At 37.1% G+C, this 24892-nt stretch overlaps 1 protein-coding gene across 3 annotated transcripts in view; it reads right to left on the bottom strand.

Annotated features, from left to right (window-relative positions):
- ANTXR2 (ANTXR cell adhesion molecule 2) overlaps nucleotides 1–24892 on the bottom strand; it is a 160112-nt gene that overhangs the window by 47113 nt on the left and 88107 nt on the right. For all 3 annotated transcript variants that reach the window (XM_049105018.1, XM_025426766.3, XM_049105019.1), the window contains exons 13-16: nucleotides 21387–21431; nucleotides 20241–20333; nucleotides 14460–14627; nucleotides 13829–13909 (exon numbers count right to left, since the gene is read on the bottom strand). In XM_049105018.1, the coding sequence (XP_048960975.1) occupies nucleotides 13829–13909; nucleotides 14460–14627; nucleotides 20241–20333; nucleotides 21387–21431 (387 nt within the window). The remainder of the gene's footprint in view (nucleotides 1–13828; nucleotides 13910–14459; nucleotides 14628–20240; nucleotides 20334–21386; nucleotides 21432–24892) is intronic.

Consider the following 24892-nt stretch of genomic DNA (forward strand, 5'->3'; position numbering starts at 1 on the left):
ATTCAAAATTGAAATTTTATTTTTTTTTCAAAATTGAAATTTTAAAAGTACTTTGCTACCAGTACAATTGTCTTAATTCATTTAGTTATTGACTGAATAGGGAGAAAAAATAAAGCGATGCACTGTAAAATGACAGCATGGCATAATGGAGTGCTCACGCACCAGAAATCAGAACACTTGGGTTTGAATCTAAGTTCTGTTACCTTCCAGCAATATAACCTTGGGAAATTCACTAAATATCTCTGTGTCTCAAATTCTTCATCTGTAATATGGGAATATAGACAGACAGCTGACTCTTGGCACTACAAAGAGTTGAGCATACCTAACAGAACACACCTCAGATACAGTAGGTGGTCAGTGACTGTTAGCTACATTTGAGTTCTAAATCTCTCCCATGAAAGATTTCCTCTTTCCTGAAATTAGACACATAAACACCCCCCGCATGCACATGCATTTGTACACATGAACACACACGCATTTATGTACATTGATATTACAAGCCTGAGCTTATCTATCGATATATTCCTAAGAAGCAAGGAAGAAGACTCCTGAAAAAACAAGAAAAATATCTGAAACCATGGATCTCTTTTTTTGTAACTAATAAACCTAAGTTGATATTCACCCTCTAGCAAAAAAGGGGGGAAAAGGATAGGATTCCTATGGGAAAAAGTGTTACTTGACCACTTGACCATCCACCAGACTTACTATATCAAAATTTTCATGATTCTTTTTTATGGCTCACGATGAAGAGACTACATACAAAGACAAAAAAACACTGATAACAGGTCTAAGCTATACAGGAAAACACAAATTTCTCCACTTTTATCACAAACTTATTTGAGAACCTTTCAAGAGTCTAATTCTAATTTTATTTGATCATGTTACTGGCCAGCTCCAATCCTTTACTGGTTTGTCTATTAACTATAAATTAAAATCTAAACCCTTGACAAATGCAGATTTTTGCTTATATCTCCAATAATTAGTTACTATGTACAAAAATAAACAGGTGAATAAATAAAATGATTTCACTTTCATGTTTTTTTCCCTATTCACATTTAAAGCTAATGTAAAATGAAGAAAACATTGCTGCAGAGAATAAAATCCATGTGTCACAGCCAAATCTGTGATTTCAAATGTGTAGACAATATATATCTAAGCTGCATAACTTGCTACTGAAATTTAGTTCATAGTTGTCAAAAGTAAGGTATACATGTAAAAACTAATTTACAGTGTTGCATATTTTCATTTTAGACCTTCTTGTTTTTTATTTTGTCTAAAGTGCATGGAGAACCTAAAATGTAATCCTAAAACCATAACGCTTAAATTTCCAGTCTTATGTGCTTTTAAAGATTTTCTTCTGGAAGAATTACAAGCCATTTTTCTATAGCCAAAATACTCATAATTAATATTTTTTGTGATTTTTACATTGAAAAATATCACAGAATAATATCATAAGATTTAATAGCGAAGGGAGATTAACCTGACAAACATGAATGGAACAGCTAGAGGGGGACGGAAAAAAAGAGAGATTTTAAGAAGATGGCTTAGTCATTTCAAGGGTCAATTTCATTCCAAATGATTAATGCTGTATTACAGTGAAGTAGGCAACTTTACAAACATATAAATTTGCAGCTTATTATTTCAATAAGCACTTGAATCTCCTATTGCCTACATGTGCTTTCAGAGGAATAATCTTTCTTCCGTTTTTCATTTCTTTCTCCTCTTTTTCCCCTCTTTTCCTCTTTCTGCTCTTGATTGTCCCTCCTTCTATTTTAGCCCATAATCTGACATTTCCTCTTCAGGGAAGTATTTTGTATGCTGGTAACCATGAAAGTAATATTATCCAGATTTACTGCTGATGCTATACCTAGGGATTTTATTTGGATTTATTGTTACTTGTCTATAATTCCTAACTGCCCTACAGTAACTGTCAAAAGGTGAAGGCCTGAATATTAACCCAGGGAAATGTTTGAAAGATGTAAATGAAAATATTTATGTAAGTCTCTCTTTCTCCTTCTCTCTCTCTCTCACCCTTCTCTCCCCGCCGCCAAACCTCTTATCTCATAAGAGAGCATCTGATGCCAAAGCATGAACAGTGTATTAAGGGCTTAACTTCAGTATTAATTACTCAGGTTTAAAACTCTTGGTAATTAATTAAGAATAACAACAGAAGTCATCCCTTTTTCTTCACTGTAACAGGTCTTCCTCTCTCTTCAATTTCTCATTCCTGTGACCATTCCATGCTCATCTCAGGCTGTGAAAACCTTAGGCTCTAAAAGTTTGTTCCTGTTATCTGTTGCCTTTTGTATGCGATTAACGAAGTAGACATTAACAAATTTACAACCAACAGCTCAGACAGCTGCGCTACTTTAAGCAGTTAATGGAAAAGGAACTAATCTAGTTAAGAGCATAGGACTTGTTCATAAATCTGGATTCAGAGGACAGATAAAGCCGTCACACCTCTTCTGGACAGTATGAACTGAATTCAATCACCAGCCCTCTTCTGTTTGCTGAGAAGAGCTAGCATTTCCATAAACTGGACCAAGAAGGCACTCAGGATTAGCATAAACCACATATAGCCCCGCACAGAGATGATTAATTGATATGAACGCATGATTTCACTGGGACAAATACAGATCTCACAAGAATTCCAATCACCGAAAACTCTTCTTGGATCAAATATGAAACAAGATTAAATGTAATTTAGAAAAAAATGAGAACAATGCAATTGCAAGCAACAAACTAATAAACATATCTTGATATAAAGAACTAATAAAAATGGTAAGCCTTTATCTGTTCAGAATTCCACCTAAAAGAAAATGGTGTCATGCTTTTATAACTCAGAAAATGTTTAATAGAGTTAATTGTAACTTAAAAGTTAATTATTATGCAAAAGGATAAATCTTAGCTCCACACAAATAACATTTTTATGTATCAGCATCCTCAGCCATATCTTAATAAGAAATAATTCAAATTTATCAAATTTCAGAACTGTTCTGATGTCTTGATTTTCTTAGTAGCTTAGTCTCAGGGGAAGAATCATGAACCTAAAATCATAAGTCATGATAAAAACTTTCAAAGTGTACAAAATCAAAATGATGTATCTTTTAAGAATCACTAGAGTCCAATGCATATTTTCTTCAATAGCTCATTTTTATCTTTATAATCAATTATGAAACTAAGAGAAACTATAATGCATAAAGATACTGAATGGGGACACCTGGATGGCTCAGAGGTTAAGCTCTGCTTTTGGCTTAGGGCCTGATCTTGGGGAGTTTCAGGATCGAGTCTTGCATCAGGCTTCTCCATCTGCCTGTGAGAGACACACTCTGCCTCTCTCTCTGTCTCTCATGAATAAATAAATAAATCTTTTTTTAAAAGAAAAGACACTGAACCGAATTGTGTGTATATTAATTCAGCATCTTATACGCATTATAGTGAAATATTTTGATTTGTTGGCATAAGATTTCGTACCCAGAATAAGAAAGCTAGTCTCGAACCTGCTCATTGAGTTGTACAAACCATGAAATCAGCTGGGCATTAACTCAGATACACCAGGTGAAGAACAGAGAGACTGACAGAAAAGTCATACAGTAACTACAGCTTGAAAGCCATACATAGAAAACACCATTTAAGTCCAGTTGAACACAGATGATGTGGTGACAACAGGACATCCAAAAGGAAATTCATACAAGCTCTCAGAGACATTTAAGTAAAATTTAGAAGAGAGGATGGGATTGTCTAAAAATTATGTAATTAATGATGATAGCAAAGTAGTTCAAGTCCATATGCTCTCTACAGAGAAGAGTGAGATGTGAAAATAACAAGAGACCAAGGGTTAAACCTTAGGAATCAACCAAAGTTAGCCTGAGGGAGAAGAGAGAGAAATGAACAATGTAGAGAAAGAAATCAGAGAGTAAACACTCAACTCTACAGAGCTTTTATCTGTACACTATACACACACACACACACACACGTGTAAATAATATAAATGTGCTGTTTCGATTCTTTATTGAAATATGTTTTACAGATTTACTTTGTTAGGCAAGTATGATATGACCTGATATATGACATCTCAGTGTGGATAATTGCAAAACCATATAATCCTGTGTGTGTATAGCCCATTCTCATTAGTGTAGACCTTAATAAAAGTAAATAAATAAAATTTACTGAATTCATAATAAACTCTTTGTTAAGATACCATTACTGTCAGGAAATGGCTCTAAAAAGAATTTACTGTTAGAAGGAAACAGCTTGATTTAAGAAAAAACCATTTGAAGTCTCTAATTTTGATTCAAAACAAAAATGTACTTAATACTGGAGAAGATTCTAAAATATAGATATAATAGATATTATTTTTAGTGCACTAACCTCCTGCTAAAAAACATTATGGGAATCCAAAAGTTTAAGAAATCAAATCTATCTTTTTTCCGCATTCTCAAAGTGAAAAGAACTCTGATAAATAAGAGGCATATCAGAGAGTAAAATGGTTTTGAAATGGGAACAAATTAGTAATAACTAACCCAACTTTATTAATTTTTAAAAGCAAAAAGGAGGCACCTGGGTGACTCAGTCAGTTAAGCATGGCCTAAGTCATGATCCCAAGGTCCTGAGATCCAGCCCCACTTCTGGCTCCCTGCTCAGCCAGGAGTCTGCTTCTCCTTCTGCTTCTGACCCTCCCCCAGCTGTGCTCTCTCTCAAATAAAGAAAATCTTTAAAAAAAGAAAAAGAAAACAAGAAATTTCTCATAACCCTTTGAAATAAGAGTTAATTTTTACTCCAATCATATAATGATAAACAAGTGAATGTCTACTGGTATTCTTAAAAACAATTTCCTGCAAAGCTTGAAAAGTAAATCATTTTTAATTTTATACCTCAAAGTTATGCCGGTTTCAAATTTCTCAAGTGTTAAAGGTTGCAATTTGATTCAGTCCAGAATTAATGGAAAATATAAAGCTTATGTGAAGTAATTTTTAAAAAGGACTTAAGAGATTAAAAATGGATATTATAAAAATCCTAGTGTTTTGTTTTATTTAGAAATAAAAATAAAAGATAATTAGCAAAAAAAACATTTATTTCTCCTTAAAGTATATATTTATATAATGTATTAATATAAATTCATTTTGAAGAATAAGGAAGCAATAAAAGTTTCCTACTTAAACCAATTTCCTTAACTGAGTTATGAAGCTTTCCTTAAAGGAAATTTATAAATGAGGGTCTGGTAGACATGTAGGCACCATCATAATGTACTTTGTTAAAATAATAAATTGTCTACAAAAATAATGCATGTTTCCCCCTTGGACTGGGTCCTTGGAGCTCTAAATTGAAAACCTAATATATGTTGAATTATATAGATTTTTATAAATTATTAGAAGTTATAAAGTGATGTACTTAAATATATTTAATCCTCTGTAATTAAAATTATGAAAAACTATATAGTACTTGAAACAGTTAAAAAAAAAAAAGTCAAGTTTTATCTATGCCAACATTTCTGCTCCCAGTTAGATGATTTAACTGATATCCTCAAGATGGTCTACAGATATGCTGTATACTAAGGCTAAGAAAATAATGTGTTTAGGCCTGGACAAACAATATTAACTGTTGATATTTTAAAGTATTGTTTTAGTGTGCCAAAACTCACTGATGATGAAAAAAAAGTTTATTTCTAAAACCAGCACACTAATCTGAGAAGAAGGTATCTACACTACTATAATAATTTTTGTCTCTTGAGTGTCAAAAGCTTGTTGGTCAATTTTAACCAAGAAATCTAACCAAGAAAATCTAAACTTAGAAGTTAACACATAAAATATGTACGAGGCCACTACACACAAATTATGCTGGCTTGGGGGGTTAAAAATCCAATTTAGTCTCCATATTCTATTTATACTTTCCTTGAAAACGTAAGTCTTTTGGGTAATTTAAATGATTGCCTTTCATATATTCTGTATTTCACTTTAGGGAACTGAACTGAGTCAATACTTTTGCCAGTGAACATCCATAATTAAGAAATGGTTTCCTTTAACCTAAGAAATAGTATCAAAAAAGTACTCTATTTCATGAAATTATGATTCTCCACTGAAACAGGCATTAGTTGATAACATACACACTGACAAAATAAGTTCTTCAGGTATATACACAGATATTTATAGCAACACACACATATTACCCAAACTCAGTGGGACTACAGAAATAATGGCATGCTTCTGTGTTATTCTAGTAAAAATTTATCTTTCAAATATATATAAACCAAAGTGAATTACTTCTACTCATTTAAGCAGGATATTTCAGGTAGTTCAAGGGTGCCCCAAAATATAAAGATAAGAGATAATCAGAATGAACAATACTAGTGATAACACAAAGGGTAGAAAAATCTGATGATAGTCTTTCCCAGTTATGTCACATGATAATTAGTTTAAAGGGCCATATAAAATTTCATATCTTACAAAAATAAAAGGTAAGCAATCACTGGAGCTTTTTTAAAATCTTGATTTTTTTTTCTCCATTCTTTCATTTAAGAATTCAAAACAGAAAAGGTCTGAAAATAACAGGGGCATTTTGTGTACCCTAGGACTGAATGACTCAGGCTAAAATAAAAGGTTTTCTCATAGCTTTTAAAACTTATGGCAAAGTCCAGACACAAAATATTAAGACAGAACCTAAAAACAAAGTGTAAGAATGTAGTCATTAGCAGCCTAATTCCCAGCACTGAAAGCATTTAAAATATCAAATCATTTGAGTGAAGGTTTCAAAACACCCACAAGTGGTTCACATTTTGCAAATGTGATGGAGAATTTAAAGGCAGTGTAGCACAAAATCTCTGTCAGGGCAATGGGATTCAGTGGGAAGATAAAGTGGTTTAACAGCACTGAGCACTGGGTGATTTGCAAGCATGATGGACTTCACAGTGACCCTCTGGAGGGTTAGGATCAGTGAAGAAGCCGCCAGTGAAGACAGTGAGGCCAGTTATGTTTTGAGTATGAGAATTCAGATGAAGGACGGGCAGAAAAGTGAACACAGGCTAAAATTAGAAATCTAAGAAGGAGGTGCAGCCTTAATCATTTGACACTGAGGTTATCAGGTATCTCTGGAGCCTTTTTTTTTTTTTTTTGAAGGTTTTATTTTTATGTATTGGATAGAGAGAGCACAAGCAGGAGGATCAGCAGGCAGAGCCTGGATATGGGTCTTGATCCCAGAACCTTGGGAGGGTAACCTGAGCTGAAGGCAGACGCTTGACTGACTGAACCACCCAGGTGCCCTCTCTCTGGAGCCTTTTAAATGAACCTGTGCTATCTTTGTTCTCAGATATTCTCCCCCATAGACTTTTTTTTTTTTTAATAAGAGGACTGACATTGGATTCTGTCAAAATGGACTTCCATTTTTTAAAGCAGCTACTATCAATCATTTCCAAAAAAGTGACAATTATATCTGCACAATTAATAAAAGTCCCCTCAACCTAATAAATTTAGCTTAATTGGAAACTCACGATGCACTTCTGTTGCTTATTTCACCACCGACTGATGAAAACTTGGCCACCATCTAGCATCTGTTGCCCTCTCTCGCTCAAAGGATACCTTTGAGTTTAGCACCTTTGCTTCATCTCCCAGTAACCTTGCAGGTGCTCCCCTTCAAAGGGAGGGAGCCTACATTTTATTAATAATAACAGTTTAGCATACCACAGAATACTATGTTACCACACCCTGGAGCTTTATTTGTCAGACCAGCATCCAAACGGATTCTAATTATGCTCTAGGAGTGCCTGCACAGTTAGGAGCTTCTGCAGTCTTCCCACTGAAAAGTATATACATTCTTGAATTTTTTTTTTCTAGCTGAACCTAGGTGAGGGGGTGGGAAAACACCTTAGAAAGTGTTTTCTTGAACATACAATTCTGGCTTTTCACTTAAAATCTTATTTTTAATATCCAACTCCAAGGCATAAGGCCTTTATACATAGGAAACTAAAGCTAATGGGATGTCCTAAATTTTACTTTCCTAAAAATCTCCATCCGCCTGAAAATAATCGAATTTCCTTTCACCTCCGTGTAGTAAGCAGCCTCGTGGTCCAAGTATAAAAACAAACAGTGGAGGCCCTTCGTGGGCGCCTCTCTCAGCAGGAATTCTTCTATTGCAGCGTGTACACTCCTGTGCGCTTCCTGGTGAGCGAGGGGCTGCGGTCTGAAGGTCAACGTAACCTCCACTAGGGCCAAGCAGCTCCTCGGCGATTTAATCGGTTCGAGGAACAGCTCCAGAACTAGTGCTTCGCTTTCTTCTTTCTTTGCCTTTTTTGCTTCTCCAACTCTCACTTTTCAAACAGGGGGGAAAAAAAAAGGTGCACGCGTGGTAATGCATGATTTATGAATTACCTTGTTATTGCAAACACAAAACACTGCTTTGAAAACCAAACAAACTCCTGCCGCGGACTCCGGCGTGTTTGATGGAGGCCCTTCAAAGGAGCCCACGGCCTACTGGAGGTTGTTTACGCGGAGGCTTCAATGCGTACCTGCGGTCCCCCGTCACTCCCGGGAAACTGGGCGGCAGATGTTGCAGCGCTAAGCTGTCTCTGAAGTGGCTTTCCGTCCCCGTCTCCCCACCGCCGCGGAGTCAAACTGCATTAGATCTCTTTATTTGCGCCTAAGGCAAGTTTGGGAGCGCAGCTGTGTCCACCCCCACTCCCACCTTTGGTGTGTGAGGCCTGCAGGCAGCGAGCGAGAGCCCAAAACGGTCCTGCCGCTCTCAGCCACCTCCGCCCACCGGCCGGCAGCTCCTCGCCTGCACCCGTCGGGGCTCGAGGGGCTGCGGCCGCCACCAAAGCCGCGCCCGGTGTGTGCGCCGCGTCCGCGGAGCCGGGGATGGAGCGCCCGGGGGAGCGGGAGCATCCAGGGGAGCGGGAGCATCCAGGGGAGCGGGAGCCCGGGGGAGCGGGAGCATCCAGGGCAGCGGGAGCACCCAGGGCAGCGGGAGCATCTAGGGGAGCGGGAGCCCAGGGCAGCGGGAGCCCAGGGGAGCGGGAGCATCCAGGGCCGCGGGAGCATCCAGGGCCGCGGGAGCATCTAGGACAGCGGGAGCATCTAGGACAGCGGGAGCATCTAGGACAGCGGGAGCCCAGGGGAGCGGGGGCATCCAGGGGAGCGGGAGCCCAGGGGAGCGGGAGCATCCAGGGCAGCGGGAGCACCCAGGGCAGCGGGAGCATCTAGGGGAGCGGGAGCCCAGGGCAGCGGGAGCCCAGGGCAGCGGGAGCATCTAGGACAGCGGGAGCCCAGGGGAGCGGGAGCATCCAGGGGAGCGGGAGCATCCAGGGGAGCGGGAGCATCCAGGGGAGCGGAAGCCCAGGGGAGCGGGAGCATCCAGGGCCGCGGGAGCATCCAGGGGCGCGGGAGCATCCAGGGCAGCGGGAGCATCCAGGGCAGCGGGAGCAGCCAGGGGCGCGGGAGCATCCAGGGCACCGGGAGCATCCAGGGCAGCGGGAGCGCCCAGGGGAGCGGGAGCCCAGGGCACCGGGAGCATCCCGGGGAGCGGGAGCATCCAGGGGAGCCCAGGGGAGCGGGAGCCCGGGACGGAGCCAGAGCCTCCGCGGGCCGCTTTGATACTTTATGCCTGAACTTCAATTACTGGATCAAGGACTTCAATTCAGCGGTGAATTCTGCTGCCAATGAGCCCGGTGCGGCCTCTGAGCCATAAAAGGAGAGCATTTGGCTGGAAATTCGGCGTGACGGGACTTGCAGACTAAGCGCGCTAGACTCCCGGTCTAGCTCCACGTACGCTGATTTGTTTATTGAACTAAACTCTCAAGAGGCACAATCTGCAGTAAACAATCCATAAATAAATGACAAGATCGTTTTCCAAGGTAGAAAACGTGCCGTTGACTAGGCATTGGTTCTGTTATCTTGGAACCCATTAGCCACAACCGGAAAACAAGTGTTTTATTGTCTCCCCGAGCGCACTGTTTTGCCTTTCTTTCTAGGAAAGAGAATGTGACTCCTTTATAATTCACAAATGAGAAAACATTGCTGCTTATTTCCTGAAAATATCAAACATTTCCGACGACTAGAAAATTCTTCCAGAAGCCTTTCCTTAATTTCTACAATGTAGGATTGCTTTATACTACACACGCCTTGCACGCCATCACACAAATACTTCTAAGAAGTATAATCCAAAGTAAACACGCACAAGGTTTTACGAGCACAGGAAAATAAAATTATTTGCAAAACCTTTCACCAGTTTATACGTTGATAAGAAATTTTCTTTTAAAAAGATTGTCCTTGAATAGCCAGTAACATTTTCCCAACGCATTATTTGATTTTGCATATCTGCAAAGACAAACGTTTTCCGGGGTAATCAATGAATCTAATCTAAGCGAATACAATACTATTTACCAATTTCCTAATATTTAATGGAAAAAATAGATTTGTGAAATAAAAGTGATAGTTTGGAAGGACAACAATTATCCTATATACTATCTACAGGTATACACACTTATACACCTATACACACACATATATGAAACCCTTCACGAGTAGTCTGAGTCATCTAACTTAGCTTAATTAATTGCTTTCAGGGGAGTAAGGTTGAAGACAGGATTTTACCCTTCCCAGTGCTATGGTATCCAATCACAGATGAATATGGGTATCTAAAACTATCCAAAAAAATTCCAAGCCCAGTTTTCTCATTCAATGATTCCACTCTGGCTTACCTGGAGTATTGAACACAAAGAATAGCCAGGAAAGTGGAAGACACCACACTTGGATATCTCAATCCCCTAAATTTAAAATTTTGTCTACTCCATGTAATCCTAGAAGACAAACCACGTCTACATACACTGAATTGGTGAAAAGCATACAGTTCAGTCCATTGAATTTTGAGGACTTAACTAGCCACAGTAAGTAGGAGGTAATGGGGAACCATGGTCTTCTTCTCATGCATAAATAAAGCATTATCTAAGCAAATCATTCCATTTTAATATCATACACCAAATGTATATCAAAGTTAACAGTGCAAAATACCCTGATTCTCTTTCTACGTTTGGGTCCTCATTTTCTCACCACGTAAGTCACTTTCTCAAATGAAAGATACTGTAAAGTATCTTGTATCTCTTTTATCTTGTAAAGTCTTTTAAAGTCGATCAGATTCTGTGTTTTATGATTGGTGCAGATTTTTGCGGGACACAAATATCACAGAGTTACACGGTTGGCTTTGTCAACAATATTTACTGTGCTCATGAGGATAAGAATAGAGCCCTTGAAATGGTAAACTGAGATTGTACCATTGGGTGAGTTTCTAGCTTTACCATACTAAATGTCAATTAGCTGGATTGTCAGCCTATGGGGAAAGCTTTCACGGAGCGCCACACTGAAGCTTTCACAGTGGGTTTGAAATAAGTAACAAAAACTTGCAGGTGACAAAACGTTGGAAGCAATAAAGGTATATTCAAGAATAAGTATTATGAAAAAGACTAAATCATACTGTGTCAAATATACATACAATCATAATATGTATTTGATAGAGCATATATAGGTATACGGTAGAGAAACTGGAGACTTAGTCATACACAGTAAAGATCTACTATCTTTTATCTACATCTTTGAAATACAAATCTTTGAAAACTCTAACTTTTGTGCTGAGTTTATCACCGAAATTCATTTGCAAGCCAAACCTGACTTGAACTTGAGATTATTAATAGTCTATGTCTACTTGCAGTAACTAATATTTATCACAAAAATGTCTAAATAATGTAACCCAAGGTGCTGTTTCACATAAATATATGATATATGGACTATATCAGTTTCCTAAAATCTGAAAAATTCTGAATTTTCTAACTTAAGAGTTAGAATAAAATCCTTTGGGCCTATAACATACAAAAATGTGTCCAAATTACCAGAACAAAGGAAATCTTTGTTTAGAATCTAACAAAGTGCTTGGCATATGTTAGACACTAGTTAAAAGAATATATCCAGTATGGGCAAGAGTGCTAGAACTACTATCTGCTTTTGCCAGCTAATACATCTTTAGTGCTAGCACAATCCTCAACACATTTAACAATTTAACAATTATTTAACAAATGAACTAATGTCTAATCTGGGGGAGAGAAAATTAGGGTGATACACAAAAACACTTTGAAAATACAAACAGTGAAAGCCTAGCACAAAAAGAGTAAATAGAGTTGCTGTATGGCGTCCCAGAAGCAGAACTCCAGATTATGTGTGATTTAAACAGAGGCACAAATTTCAATAAACCTAAGAACTTTCCATTAACCACAGTGGTCTGGTAATGAAAGAGGCTGGTTATCTCTGCCTATGGTCCAAGCAAAGGTTAAAAGGTCTGTGGAGAATTCTCAAACTGGATTTCCTAAATGGTTGAATTCAGATATTTTCAAAGTGACCTTCATTTCATAGAAGTAAAATTTTAAAGATTTACATGTTTTTGTATGTGAAGCACCATGCTAAAATATATAACACTAAGCATAACTTAGTTTGGCACTATAGAATAAATACTAATTTCATCAATCATTTCATACTTAAAAATAATAGTCTGTCAAACCTGAATGAACTGAAAATCCTCTGAGGTTGAGGTAAATAAAGTTCACTCACTTCAGAATTGGTGATCACGATGATGATCATGTTGACACACAATGAAACGGTTCTATTATTACTACTAATAGTGATGTGTCTGAACTATAGTGATGAAAATGTTTTCGATTTTTTTACATTGATATTATAGAAAATAGTGCTAATATATTAAAGAAATTATAATGCTAGAGTAATTCTAGCCAAATTTCCATAAACAAAAAAAAAAAAAACTCAAATAAGCTTCCTTGGTAGGGAAAATGTATACACATATATGTGTGTATGTATGTATTTTTACAATGTGAGTATGTTCTAGAAATCACAGATTTCTATATTGCTTTACAGTCCCTTATCCACAAGTGATACGTTCCACGACCCCCAGTAGATTGCGTGAAACCACAGATAGTACCAAATCATAAAAATCCTGTGTTTTTCCCTATACATACATACCAAAGATAACGTTTAATTTATAAATTAAATGCTGTGAGAGAGATTAGCAAAAATGCCTAATAATAAAATAGAAAAATTGTAGTGATATACTGTAATAAAAATTATGTAAATGTGGTTCTCCTCTCAAAATAACTTATCATACTATACCCACACTTCTTGTGATGACATGAGATGATAAAATGTCTGTGTAATGAGAGAAAGTGAGATGAACAATGTAGGCATTGCAATGTGGTGTTAGGCTACGACTGACCTTCTGACCATATGTGGGAAGGATATTACCTGCTTCTGCGCCATGGTTGACTACAGATACCTGAAACTGTGGATAAGGCAGGACTACCAAAAGACACTTTCATCTATTTAAGAAATTAGTTTGCATTAACTGGTGAAGGCATAGAAATATATATTTATACCTGAAGAAATGGAGGCTCTGCATGTTCCCTGGGGCTTGCTGATAGTAAATGGTAGAGAAAGACTCCAACTACAGATCCTCAGTCTGTCCTTCCCACCTGATAAAACCTCAGAATGTAATGTTGTCCAAGTCAAAGGCTGAAGTAATGAGTGTACATATTAAAGTATGTGTACACAGATCATGTTTTTTCCATATTACTTGAGAATGGACTTGTGTTAAACCATAGCTGTAAGATGTATTCTAACAACAGGTAATAATTTATTAAGTGCCCTATGTAATAGGAACTTGCACAAGACAATAATTCCTTCCCCAAGTGTAATGAGGGCTTTAAATTCTCTTTGATTATTATTTCACTTCCTTCAACATACTGATCCATGCACTGCTCTTTCCCAACATATCCCCACATACAAACCTCATCTCCCTCCTGAGGCCGCATCAAGGAAACACGGTCGTACTGCCGCCGCAACAGAGCCCAGAGTGCATCAAGACGACCCTAAACGGAAACATGCTTTGTAAATCTCTAGGGAACAGATTCCACCTCTACTTATTTAATAAAGAGTTAAAATGAAGACAGTAGTTTTGTTCTCTACTCTCATTTCTTTCCTAAATTAAACAAATAAATAAATAACAAAAGCAGAGGTTCTTGCTGAGAAATAGTCATTAGAATGGATAATGAATGCCTGCTGCTTGATGGACCTCGGTCCTCATGCACACAGCTGGGAGCTGGGGGTAAGCTAAAGAAGTCAGAGTTTCTCTTGTTACAGGTTCTCAGTTAAATCACACAAAATTGGGGTGCCCGGGTGACTCAGCGGTTGAGCGGCTGCCTTTGCCTCAGGTCCTGAAACTGGGGTCCTGGGGTCAAGTCCTGCATCAGGCTCCCAAGAGGAAGCCTGCTTCTCCCTTTGCCTATGTCTCTACCTCTCTCTATATACCTCTCATAAATAAATAAATAAATAAATAAATAAATAAATAAATAAATAAAATCTTTAAAAATAAATACATAAAAAATAAATAAATAAAGCACACAAAATTTACACAATTACCTTAATTGGTGTGTACCACTTTGTCTGAGGAGGCTGGTATGTGGGTTTGGGCCGAGGTGGTCTAGGCCTGACAGGTTCCTCAACTTCTTCAGGAATCTTTACCACAGCATTTTTGGCTTTCTCTAGTCTTGCACCTTCCTCAGTAGATCCTTTATCACCCCAACGAACCTTTAAAACAAAGGGAAAATACTTGTATCCGACATCCAGGGTCCTAGAAGAACAAATTGAGGAGATGGTCCTTTGGTTCACCATCTTGAAGTAAAGAGAGGAGTCATACACTAACTATAAATTCCTCCTCTCCTGAGATTTAGTTAGGTACATTCCCCTTCTAGCTAAGTATGTACCCCTACGTACTGATGGCAGTGGAGGGAATAGATGGTGATGGTGACAATTACTATGTGCCAACTGCACTTAATCCATACAAAAAAAAAAAAAATGCAATGAGATAGATAATATAGGTATCCAGTTTTTTTTTCCTTCCAGATGAGGAAACCAAGGCATGGAAAGATGAAGTAATGTGTCCAAAGCCACACAGCTAGCAAGTGACAGGGCAGGGATTTGAACCTTAAATAAGTTAGTAAGTTTCAAATAGGATTACAAATGTATTTTTACATGTATTTTACCAATGTATTTTACACAAAGGAGTAAATTGTTCCTCCCCAATTTATTTCATTAAGTTTGCCTAAGTCAAAAAGTATGACTTAAACATTTAGCCTTTGGAAGTAAAAGAGTTATATATGATTCTTCCTTACTTTTGTAAAACTTGACTTTGTAAAGTAGCTTTCAGTCTTTAGTTCTGATGTATATCGGAGAATGGTTATTCGATTATCAATTTTCCATTGAGGAAGGCAAATCTGAAAAGGCTCCACTTTGAAAAGAAAACTTCAGGGACACCAGAGAATCCCACAAATTTTAGGGTATATCCTTCTCTGAAAACTCTAGACACTGAAAAATCATAGGGTCAAATTACTGTTTTCTTTATTCTTCAATGAACAGGAGTTAAGAGCTAAATGTGATCTCTTTATGGGCATGGGGATAGGATGTGACCACTGGAGAAAGACTTTGTCCAGCCAGGAATGTGGAGAAGTCCTACAAAAACCACAGACGACATGAACAAAGATGACAAAGATAAGGCAAGTGAAGCTCTGCAAAGAAATACGAAGGCCTGTGCAGGACACACTGACTCACCAGAATTAAGTGATTTCCACAAAGGAAAAAAAAAAATTAAATACTCTGTAAAGCATTTTAATGACCTGAGTTAGTGAGTAGGTGTATGATTACTTTTCATGGAAAGAACTATTCATGGCTTTTTGATAAGGCTTCCTTAGATGTTTTTACCTTTTTTACTACAATTTTAGAATAGGCTTTCCACTTCAAGTGGACCCTGTTGAGTCATTAAAATGTATCTGTATCCTTCAGTGTGATCAGCGGTACTAGAATGTTCTTTATAAGGTTGTTAAAATTGTTTTAAACACCATTAAACCTTTAGAGCTAGTAGTTGGCTTTCTTTCCAGAGAAATGACCTTCTTGTTCCAATCACAGTGTCTTCATCTAGATAAATGAAAACTTCTGAAATCTTTAGATATAGCTAAACTGAGCTCAAAAACTCTAAAACCAGGATATATATCCTGGCAGTTGTGAAGTCTCGATTTTGAGGGAAAACAACAACAATAACAACAAAAAGTTCAGTAAACAAGCAAATGTAACTCAGAAAAATAATTCAGAATAAAAATATAAGTAGATAAGTGTTCAGAAATGGTGGATTTAATATACACACCTCCCCAGCCTACCCTTCATAGTTGATATCATAGAGATAATGGTAATCGTATTCATCCTCCAAGAATCACTGGCACCATTCTCAGATAAAGAACACAAAGTAACCAAACTGGAGTTTTGACTCAGTGTATTTCTAGAGACTCACCCCTTAAAGAACTGTACTCTGAAATAGAGTTGCTAAGGTCTAAAGGAAATTCATTAATTAATTCCTCAGAGTTAGATTCATGAAGTAGCTGTTCCATCATCATTATCACCATCATCACAAACAACACAACAAAGAATTCTCACTCAATCCCAAAGTATAAATTACGAAATGATTTATAGATTTTTCCTAAAACTCTCAGAAGCAATTACAGGCATACCTCAGAGATACTGCAAGTTTGGTTCCAAACCACCACAATAAAGCAAATAGCATAATAAATTACTCAAATGAATGTTTTGGTTTCCCAGTGCATATAAATGTTATGTTTGCAGTATGCTGTAGTCTAGTAAGTGTGCAACAGTGTCAGGTCTAAAAAAGACAATGTACATACCTTATTTAAAAAAACACTTTATGGCTAAAAAATTCTAAGTGTCATCTGAGCTTTTAGTAAATGGTAGTCACTGATCACAGATCATCATAGCAAATACAATAACAATGAGTAAGTTTGAAATATTACAAGAATTACCAAGACATGACACAAAGACACGAAGTAAGCAAATGCTGTTGGAAAAATGATGCTGATAGACTTTGCTGCTCAGTGCAGGGTTGCCAGAAACCTTCAATTTGTAAAACAAAAACAAAACAAAAACAAAAACCACAGTATGTGAAGTGCAATAAAGCAGAGTGCAATAAAACAAGGTTTGTCTATAAATATACATACAAGTATACATATGTTTTAATATTTTAGTTTAACCACATTGCAATAGTCAAAAAGGATTAAAAAAAAAAAAAGAAAAAAAACAAGAATAGGTGCACCTGGGTGGCTCAGTGGCTCAGGTCATGATTTTACGGTCCTGGGATCGAGTCCCACATTGGGCTCACTGCCGGGGAAGTCCCACATTTCCCCCTCTGCCTTTGTCTCTGCCTCTCTGTGTCTCTCAGGAATAAATAAATAAAATATTTTAAGAAAAAAAAACCAAGAATAAACTGCTAAAGAGAGCTTTAGCAGAATTAATATACCTGTCTTTTTTACAATGGAAAAAAAAAATAAGTGCAAACTTGATAGCTAAACTCTTCCAAGTCTACTTGGCTTCCATAATAAACAATAAAATTCCATAATTTCCAGAGTATATTTAGATGACTCGGAGGTTGTATCATAAAGGAGCAATTTCAGAATTGAGAAAAGAAACAAAAACAGTTTCACACTGAATTGGCAGAAACACACATTTGAAGTCATTAGGTATTGCGGATCAGTTGTGCTAACAGCTGTTATTAACATCAGCTCCGTTCCAGCTTTCTCCAAATTGCCATTACCGTAGCATTTAAATATTTAATTTAAAGGAGGAGTAAGAAAAAAAAATCTACGTAAAATCCCTATCCTCGCTTAAAATAACATCAGTTACGAAGATTTATTCTGTAATTCAGATGTGCACATAATTTCTATGATTCCATTTATTTTTCCCAGTTAAAGGCACTTTTTTAAGGGAAATACTTTCTAGGTTTAAATAAGTATGTTTTTAAAACAGATGATGTTTTCTATTTTCCCTAAGTTTAAATAAGATCAGACTTGAGAGAACTTAATGATGCTTAATTCTCAATTCAATTTTATGATCTCGATTGTCTTTTTATGTATTGTTTCCCCTTCGTAATGTTCACATTTACTTTCTCATTTTTTTCTCATTCCCATTCCACCATGTTGACCCAATACCATATGCAATGTAGCTAAAATGGTCCAAAGATAAAATGTACCCTAGTTTATTAAAAGTGGGTGAGTCCTTTTCACAGATTTTCTTAAACTGAAAAGGACAGGCAATGTATTTCACATATTAAGAATTAGTCTTGAAACTTGAAATGTGAGTTATTCAAGAAGGTGCACAAGCCCTTTGGCTTTCTTGACCATAAACCAATGTTATTCCTCTAGAAACTCATGGGTATGCTTTTTTTTTTCTTTGGAAAGAGATCTCAATCTTCAATACACTGGAATATTGGACTAACAAAAATCTGGCATAACTCCTAGTGCTTTCAGCAGAAATATTATTCTTTAAAGCTCACTTACTAGCATATCATTATCTCATTGTCATGTGGTATTTTACATGTGAAGATTTCAAAATGGAATTAAATTTATTATTTTGAAATCAAAGTAGCGCATGCTCATTGTCAAATGAGTTAGGAAAAAGTAGGGAAATACATAGCACAGATTGAAAATCACTCCACCCAGAGAAAGCTACTAACATTTTGTAGTATATCTCGTCAAGCCTTTTTCCCCTTGCATACAGTTTTTACACATATATTTTGGAATGAGGTGAAATAAATTAAAAAATAAGTTGGGATAGACTATGTTTACATATTCATATGTAACTATTTTATTTACAAGTTTATTTTTCATATATGTAAGATTATCCATCTGCTCTTTCCTCACCCCTCCAAGGGAAACAGAAGGAAAATGGCCTTCAGAACGAAGTTGTCTCAAGCAACTAAAGCCAGACTAGCTATGTTCTCTTGGACTATTTAATATTCTCAATCATCCACATGTGAACACATATGCACTATCTTCTCCAAAAGACAAGTGCAATAGCTCCTAGCACCTGCCTTTTCCGTGGCTTACTAGCAGTGAGGTGTCTCAGGGGTTATTTCAGCAATAAAGTGGCATGCTTTTAAGGAAAGCATGCATTATTTTAAGATCTAATGTGGTCAAGAAAGTGAGAATCACTATCAGATGACTTGAATAACCACTTTGGCAATGACAACCATGTTAAGTAGGTCTGAGCTTCTTCAGAAGAATACTGAAATTCATTCTGAAAAGGGGAAACTCTCCATGGGAATCTGAATTTTATTGAAATGTAGAAAAAAGAGAAAATTTTAACAGTTGTGAGGTGGTTAATTAGCTTACTGATTTTTGCTGGCAGTAATAGGGCAAAGCCCATATGATAGTAGGAGACATGTGCGACGATTGCAGAACACATAAAAAAGTCCTTCTTATCAAGAAGTAAAGTTTGGGCAGCCCGGGTGGCTCAGGGGTTTAGCGCCGCCTTCAGCCCAGGGCGTGATCCTGGAGATTCGGGATGGAGTCCCATGTTGGGTTCCCTGCATGGAGCCTGCTTCTCCCTCTGCCTGTGTCTCTACCTCTCTCTGTGTGTCTCATGAATAAATAAATAAAATCTTAAAAAAAAAAAAAAAAAAAAAGAAGTGGGGCAGCCTGGGTGGCTCAGCGGTTTAGCACCACCTTTGGTCCAGGGCCTGATCCTGGGGACCCAGGATCGAGTCCCACGTCAGATATAATATTAAAGTTCAATTTTAATCCACACTTTGAGCCAGTCTCAAAGTTCAATATATTCTATAAATGATATTTAAAATTAATTATGATTGTTCATAAGTGGTAACTAAAAGCTGTAAAAAAATTTTTTTAAATGCGCTTCTTCTACATTTGTGCTAAGATCATACCCATACTACTGAATATTTTAACATTTTTTATCCCTAAATAGTACATAACTATTGGATCTTTTCAAAGACAAGCATTGTTGGTACTTTAAGTGACTGGCTTCTACAAAGTTGATGCTGTCTGCAGTAATTTTTTCCAAAATAGTGAGAAAAACCCTAACTTTGTTTTGCCCTTTAGAGTTCAAATGTCTTATCAATGCAGTTCTTTGACTAATGAAGTCAGTTCTTCTTGGACAGTTTTGAAATGGCCAGGATGATTCCACAGGACAAAAAATTATCCAAAGAAAGACCCAGTGCTAAATAAAATTGGATGGTATTATTACATTCTGAAAAGATCGTGCTGAAAAGCACAATCTCCATGGCTTAACAGTTCTAGAATTACACATTCCAGATTAGCAATTTCTGTTTTTTTAAAAGATACCAACCTCCATTCTTTTAATTCCTCCAACCCCTCGACCACCATAATAGGAAGCATCCACAGTTGGCCATTTCTTGGTAGGCAGAGGTTCTTCTTCCTCCTATGTAGACACAAGTTTTTAAAAATGGGTTTAATTAATTTCTTAAAATACTGTTTAGTCAGAATTAGCTCACATTTAGGGGTGTCCAGGTGGCTCAGTCAGTTAAGCATCTGCCTTGGGTTTAGGTAGTGATCCCAGGGTCCTGGGAGTTGACTTCAGCCTCCAGCTCAGCAGGGAGTCTGCTTCTCCCTCTCCCTCTCCCTCTGTGCACTCTCTCTCTCAAATAAATAAATAAAATATTTTTAAAAAAGAACTAACACACATTTAAACATTTTTTTCTGAATAATGCTATTGATATGGAAGAAATGTAGTAACAACTATATACTGGGCGTTTGGATGTACTTATGCTTATGTGCATAAATTTCAAGTGGAATTCTACAGAATATAAGGACTCCTGCCTTTCCAATTTAAGAATCTCTCTCGTTTCACCAGGTTACCAGAAATTGCTCCTCAACTATGAGCAGCATCATTTGGTTTTTTTCCAATTCTATTCATTATTTCATATTTAAAAAGATAAGACATTAAATTTAGGACAGCATTTCAAAAATCATTTCAAGTATCAACATACATGTTAAGTTAAACTGCAAAAGTGGTACTAAAACAGATTGGCAGTTAAGAGGTTTAGAGAATGCACTACTTCTATAGTTCATGTTGCTAACACAATTCTGGTTAACATATAGAGTAATACAAGAGTAATAATCATTTTGAAGAGAGGATTAATATCATTACACTTCCAGCTTGGATCTTCTAACTTTTTAAAAATAAAATAAGTAACATCAGGACTATTAGTATCTGGATAGCAAAAGTTAAGTAAATCTCTATGCAGTATTGAGCCTCATGGCCAGTGTATATTTATCAGTTTTTGAAGGTCCTATTCATTCCTCCAGCACATGAAAGAAATCATAAGATTAAAAATAACAATTAATTTTCATAAATTCAAAAGTCTAATACATAGGTATCAGAGTTATCTAACAACAAGGTAATTGATCAAATTTGGGGATAGTATGTAAATACAGGAAAAAATATCCACATCACTTCTTAGGCACTATTTACCTGTTTTGGTGCAGGAGGTGGTGGTGGAGGAGGATCCTTGATAACCTGTCCAACAACAACAAAAAAAAAATCAAATGTAAAAATTTTGGTGGCATAGGAAGGTGACAGCAAAGATGCATAAAAACAACCAGATTAGTAGCATACTGTGGTAGTGCCAAAGACGTCTCCAGTGAACTTTGTCTCTCAATGGGCATGCCTCTCCCTTTAAATGCAGGCTTGCTTGTATTTTGACTAATTAGTATTGAGATAGAAGTAGTACCTGGTGACTTCTTCAGCTAAGTCAGAAAAAGCTTTTCCATTCTCCTAATATCCTTGGGATACTCACTCTGGAGGAAGCCTGCTGTCATGTCAGGACATGACATGAGACCACCAGGCCAGAAGGAGGAAGAAACCCAGGATAACATTATGGAAAGGCTGGGTGATAGGAGAGGTGCCTGGTCAGCCCCCAGCTATGTCAGTCATCCCAGCTGACGTGACAAACATAGCTTTCTTGGCCCAGGAGGCTTGTCGAACTTTCAAATGATTCCACTACAGCTGCCCCCTGACTGCACACATGTGAGAGAACCCCCAGAGAATCTCCTAGCTGAGCCAGTCTCCACAGAACCGTGAAGACACTAAATTGTTTGAAGACACTAGGTTGCAGGGTGGTTTGGTAGGCACTGCTAGATAACAATTCACAAAACTCCTTCATTCATTTTATCTTTATGCCATAGACATATTACTACCTTTATTTTTCAGGTGAATAACAAGACCAAAATTGTCAAATACCTTGCACAAAGTTTCACTAAATTGTTCTTCTAACGTCCAAATGCAAACATTTTCCACTAGATTACCACGTCCCTTCAAACGGAGCAGGAATTTACTACTGAAATCTGCCTTCTAAGACTCATTGACTTTTTCATAAATTTTTTTAAAGATTTTATTTATACATGATAGACATAGAGGGAGAGAGAGGAGGCAGAGACACAGGCAGAGGGAGAAGCAGGCTCCATGCCGGGAGCCCGATGCGGGACTTGATCCCGAGACTCCAGGATCACGCCCTGGGCCAAAGGCAGGCGCTAAACCGCTGAGCCACCCAGGCGTCCCATCTTTTTCATAAATTTACAAGGTACAAGTTAACTTGCTTTGCAAGAGATGATAGAGAAACTAACTTATTTTCTTTCCTACCCCTTAATCTAGAAGTAAAACAACTTTTTAACCAAGATCCTTTTCTATGACTCATTACTCAATATATTCTTTCATGAAATTGTAGATGTGGCTGATTCTTTATGTGAGAAGAATGAAGCCTGAGATCTAATCTTAAAGACCTCTATCAGCACTGGGGTAGCTAACCCTTCACATCATCATAATTAAAATTATTGACCAGGAGTACCTGCATGGCTTAAACATCCAACTTGATTTTTGCTCAGGTCATGATCTTAGGGTTATAAAATCAAGCCCTGTGTGAGGCTCTGTGTTAGGTGTGGAGCCTGCTTAAGATTCTCTCTCCCTGGGGCGCCTGGGTGGCTCAGTGGTTGAGCATCTGCCTTTGACTCAGGGCGTGATCCAGGAGTCCCGCATTGGGCTCCTTGCATGGAGCCTACTCTCCTCCCTCTGCCTGTATCTCTGCCTCTTTCTGTGTCTCTCATGAATAAATAAATAAAATCTAAAAAACAAAACAAAACAAAAACAAAACCTCTTTTCCTTCTGCCCTCCCCCAAATTAAAAAAAAGTAAAAGAAAACTATTGATCAAGTGCCAATGGCTTCTAATAATTCAAGTATACATCCAAGTCTCTAGTTTAAAGAAAATTTTTTAAAAATTTAACTGCTTCACTTTAATGTCAAATGATTCAATTATGTTTTAAAATTTTCAAAAGTTTAATAAAACAATAATTTTGAAAATGAATATTATCAAATAATTGTTATTACTATTTAGGTATGCTACTATAATCATGGATGTGTTTTTATTTTTTATTTATTTTTTAATAGTACTTTTTTAATTTTTAAAATTTATATTATTAAATTTAAGTTCAAGTTAGTTAACATATAGTGTAATATCGGTTTCAGGGGTAGACTTTAGTGATTCATCACTTACATATAACACCCAGTGCTCATCCCAATAAGTGTCCTCCTTAATGCCCATCACCTATTTAGCCTGCCCCCCTACCACCCTCCCGTCCAGCAAGTCTGTTTGTTCCTTATTTTTAAAAATCTCTTATGGCTTTCCTCCCTATCAGATGTTTTTATCTTTCTTTCCCTTCCTCTGTGTTCATCCATTTTGTTTCTTAAATTCCATATATGAATGAAATCATATGATACTTGTTTTTCATGGACTGATTTATTTTGCTTAGCATAATACACTCCAGTTCCATCCATACTTACAAATGGTAAGATTTAATTCTTTTTGATTGCAGTGTGTGTGTGTGTGTATATCCATTCTTCAGCTGATGGACATCTGGGATCTTTCTGTAATTTAGCTCTTGTTGATAGTGCTGCATAAACATTGGGGATCATGTGCATATTTGAGTCAGCATTTTTGTATCCCTTGGATAAATATCCAATAGTGCAATTGCTGGTTCAGAGCATAGTTCTATTTTTAACTTTTTGAGAAACCTCCATACTGTTTTCCAGAGTGGCTGCACCAGTTTGCATTCCCACCAACAGTGCAAAAGGGTTCCCCTTTCTCCACATCTTCACCAACATCTATTGTTTCCTATGTTGTTAATTTTAGCCATTCTGACTGGTATAAGTTGGTATCTCATTGTGGCTTTCATTTGTATTTCCCTAATGATGAGTGATGTTGAAAATCTTTTCATGTGTCTATTAGCCATTTGGATGTCTTCTTTGGAAAAGTGTCTATTCATGTCTTCTGCCCATTTCTTAACCAGATTATTTGGGGTATTGAGTTTGATAAGTTCTATATAGATTTTGGACATTAGATATGTCATTTGCAAATAACTTCTCCCATTCTGAAGGTTGCCTTTTTGTTTTGTTGATTGTTTCCTTTGCTGTGCAGAAGCTTTTTATTTTGATGAAGTCCCAATAGTTCATTTTTGCTTTTGTTTCTCTTCCCTCTGGAGATGTATCTATTAAGAAGTGCCTCCAGCACAGGTCAAAGAGGTTGCTGCCTGTTTTCTCCTCTGGGATTTTGATGGTTACCTATCTTACATTTAGGGTCTTTCATCCATTTTGAATTTATTTTTGTGTGTGATGTAAGTTTTCCCAACACCAGTTGTTGAGGAGATTGTTGTCTTTTTTTTTTTTTTTTTCCATTTGATATTCTTTCCTGCTTTGTTGAAGATTAGTTAGCCATGTTTCTGTAGGTCCACCTCTGGGTTCTTTGTTCTGTTCTACTGATCTATGTGTCTGTTTTTTGCCAGTACCATACTATCTTAAAGTGAAGAATTATAATACCTCCTGCTTTGCTTTGCTTTTTCAATATGGCTTTGGCTATTCAGGATCTTTCTGGTTCCATACAAATTTTAGAATTATTTGTTCTAGCTTTGTGAAATGAGCTGGTGTTATT

Source organism: Canis lupus, chromosome 32, assembly GCF_003254725.2.
Source record: "Canis lupus dingo isolate Sandy chromosome 32, ASM325472v2, whole genome shotgun sequence".
NCBI lineage: Eukaryota > Metazoa > Chordata > Mammalia > Carnivora > Canidae > Canis > Canis lupus.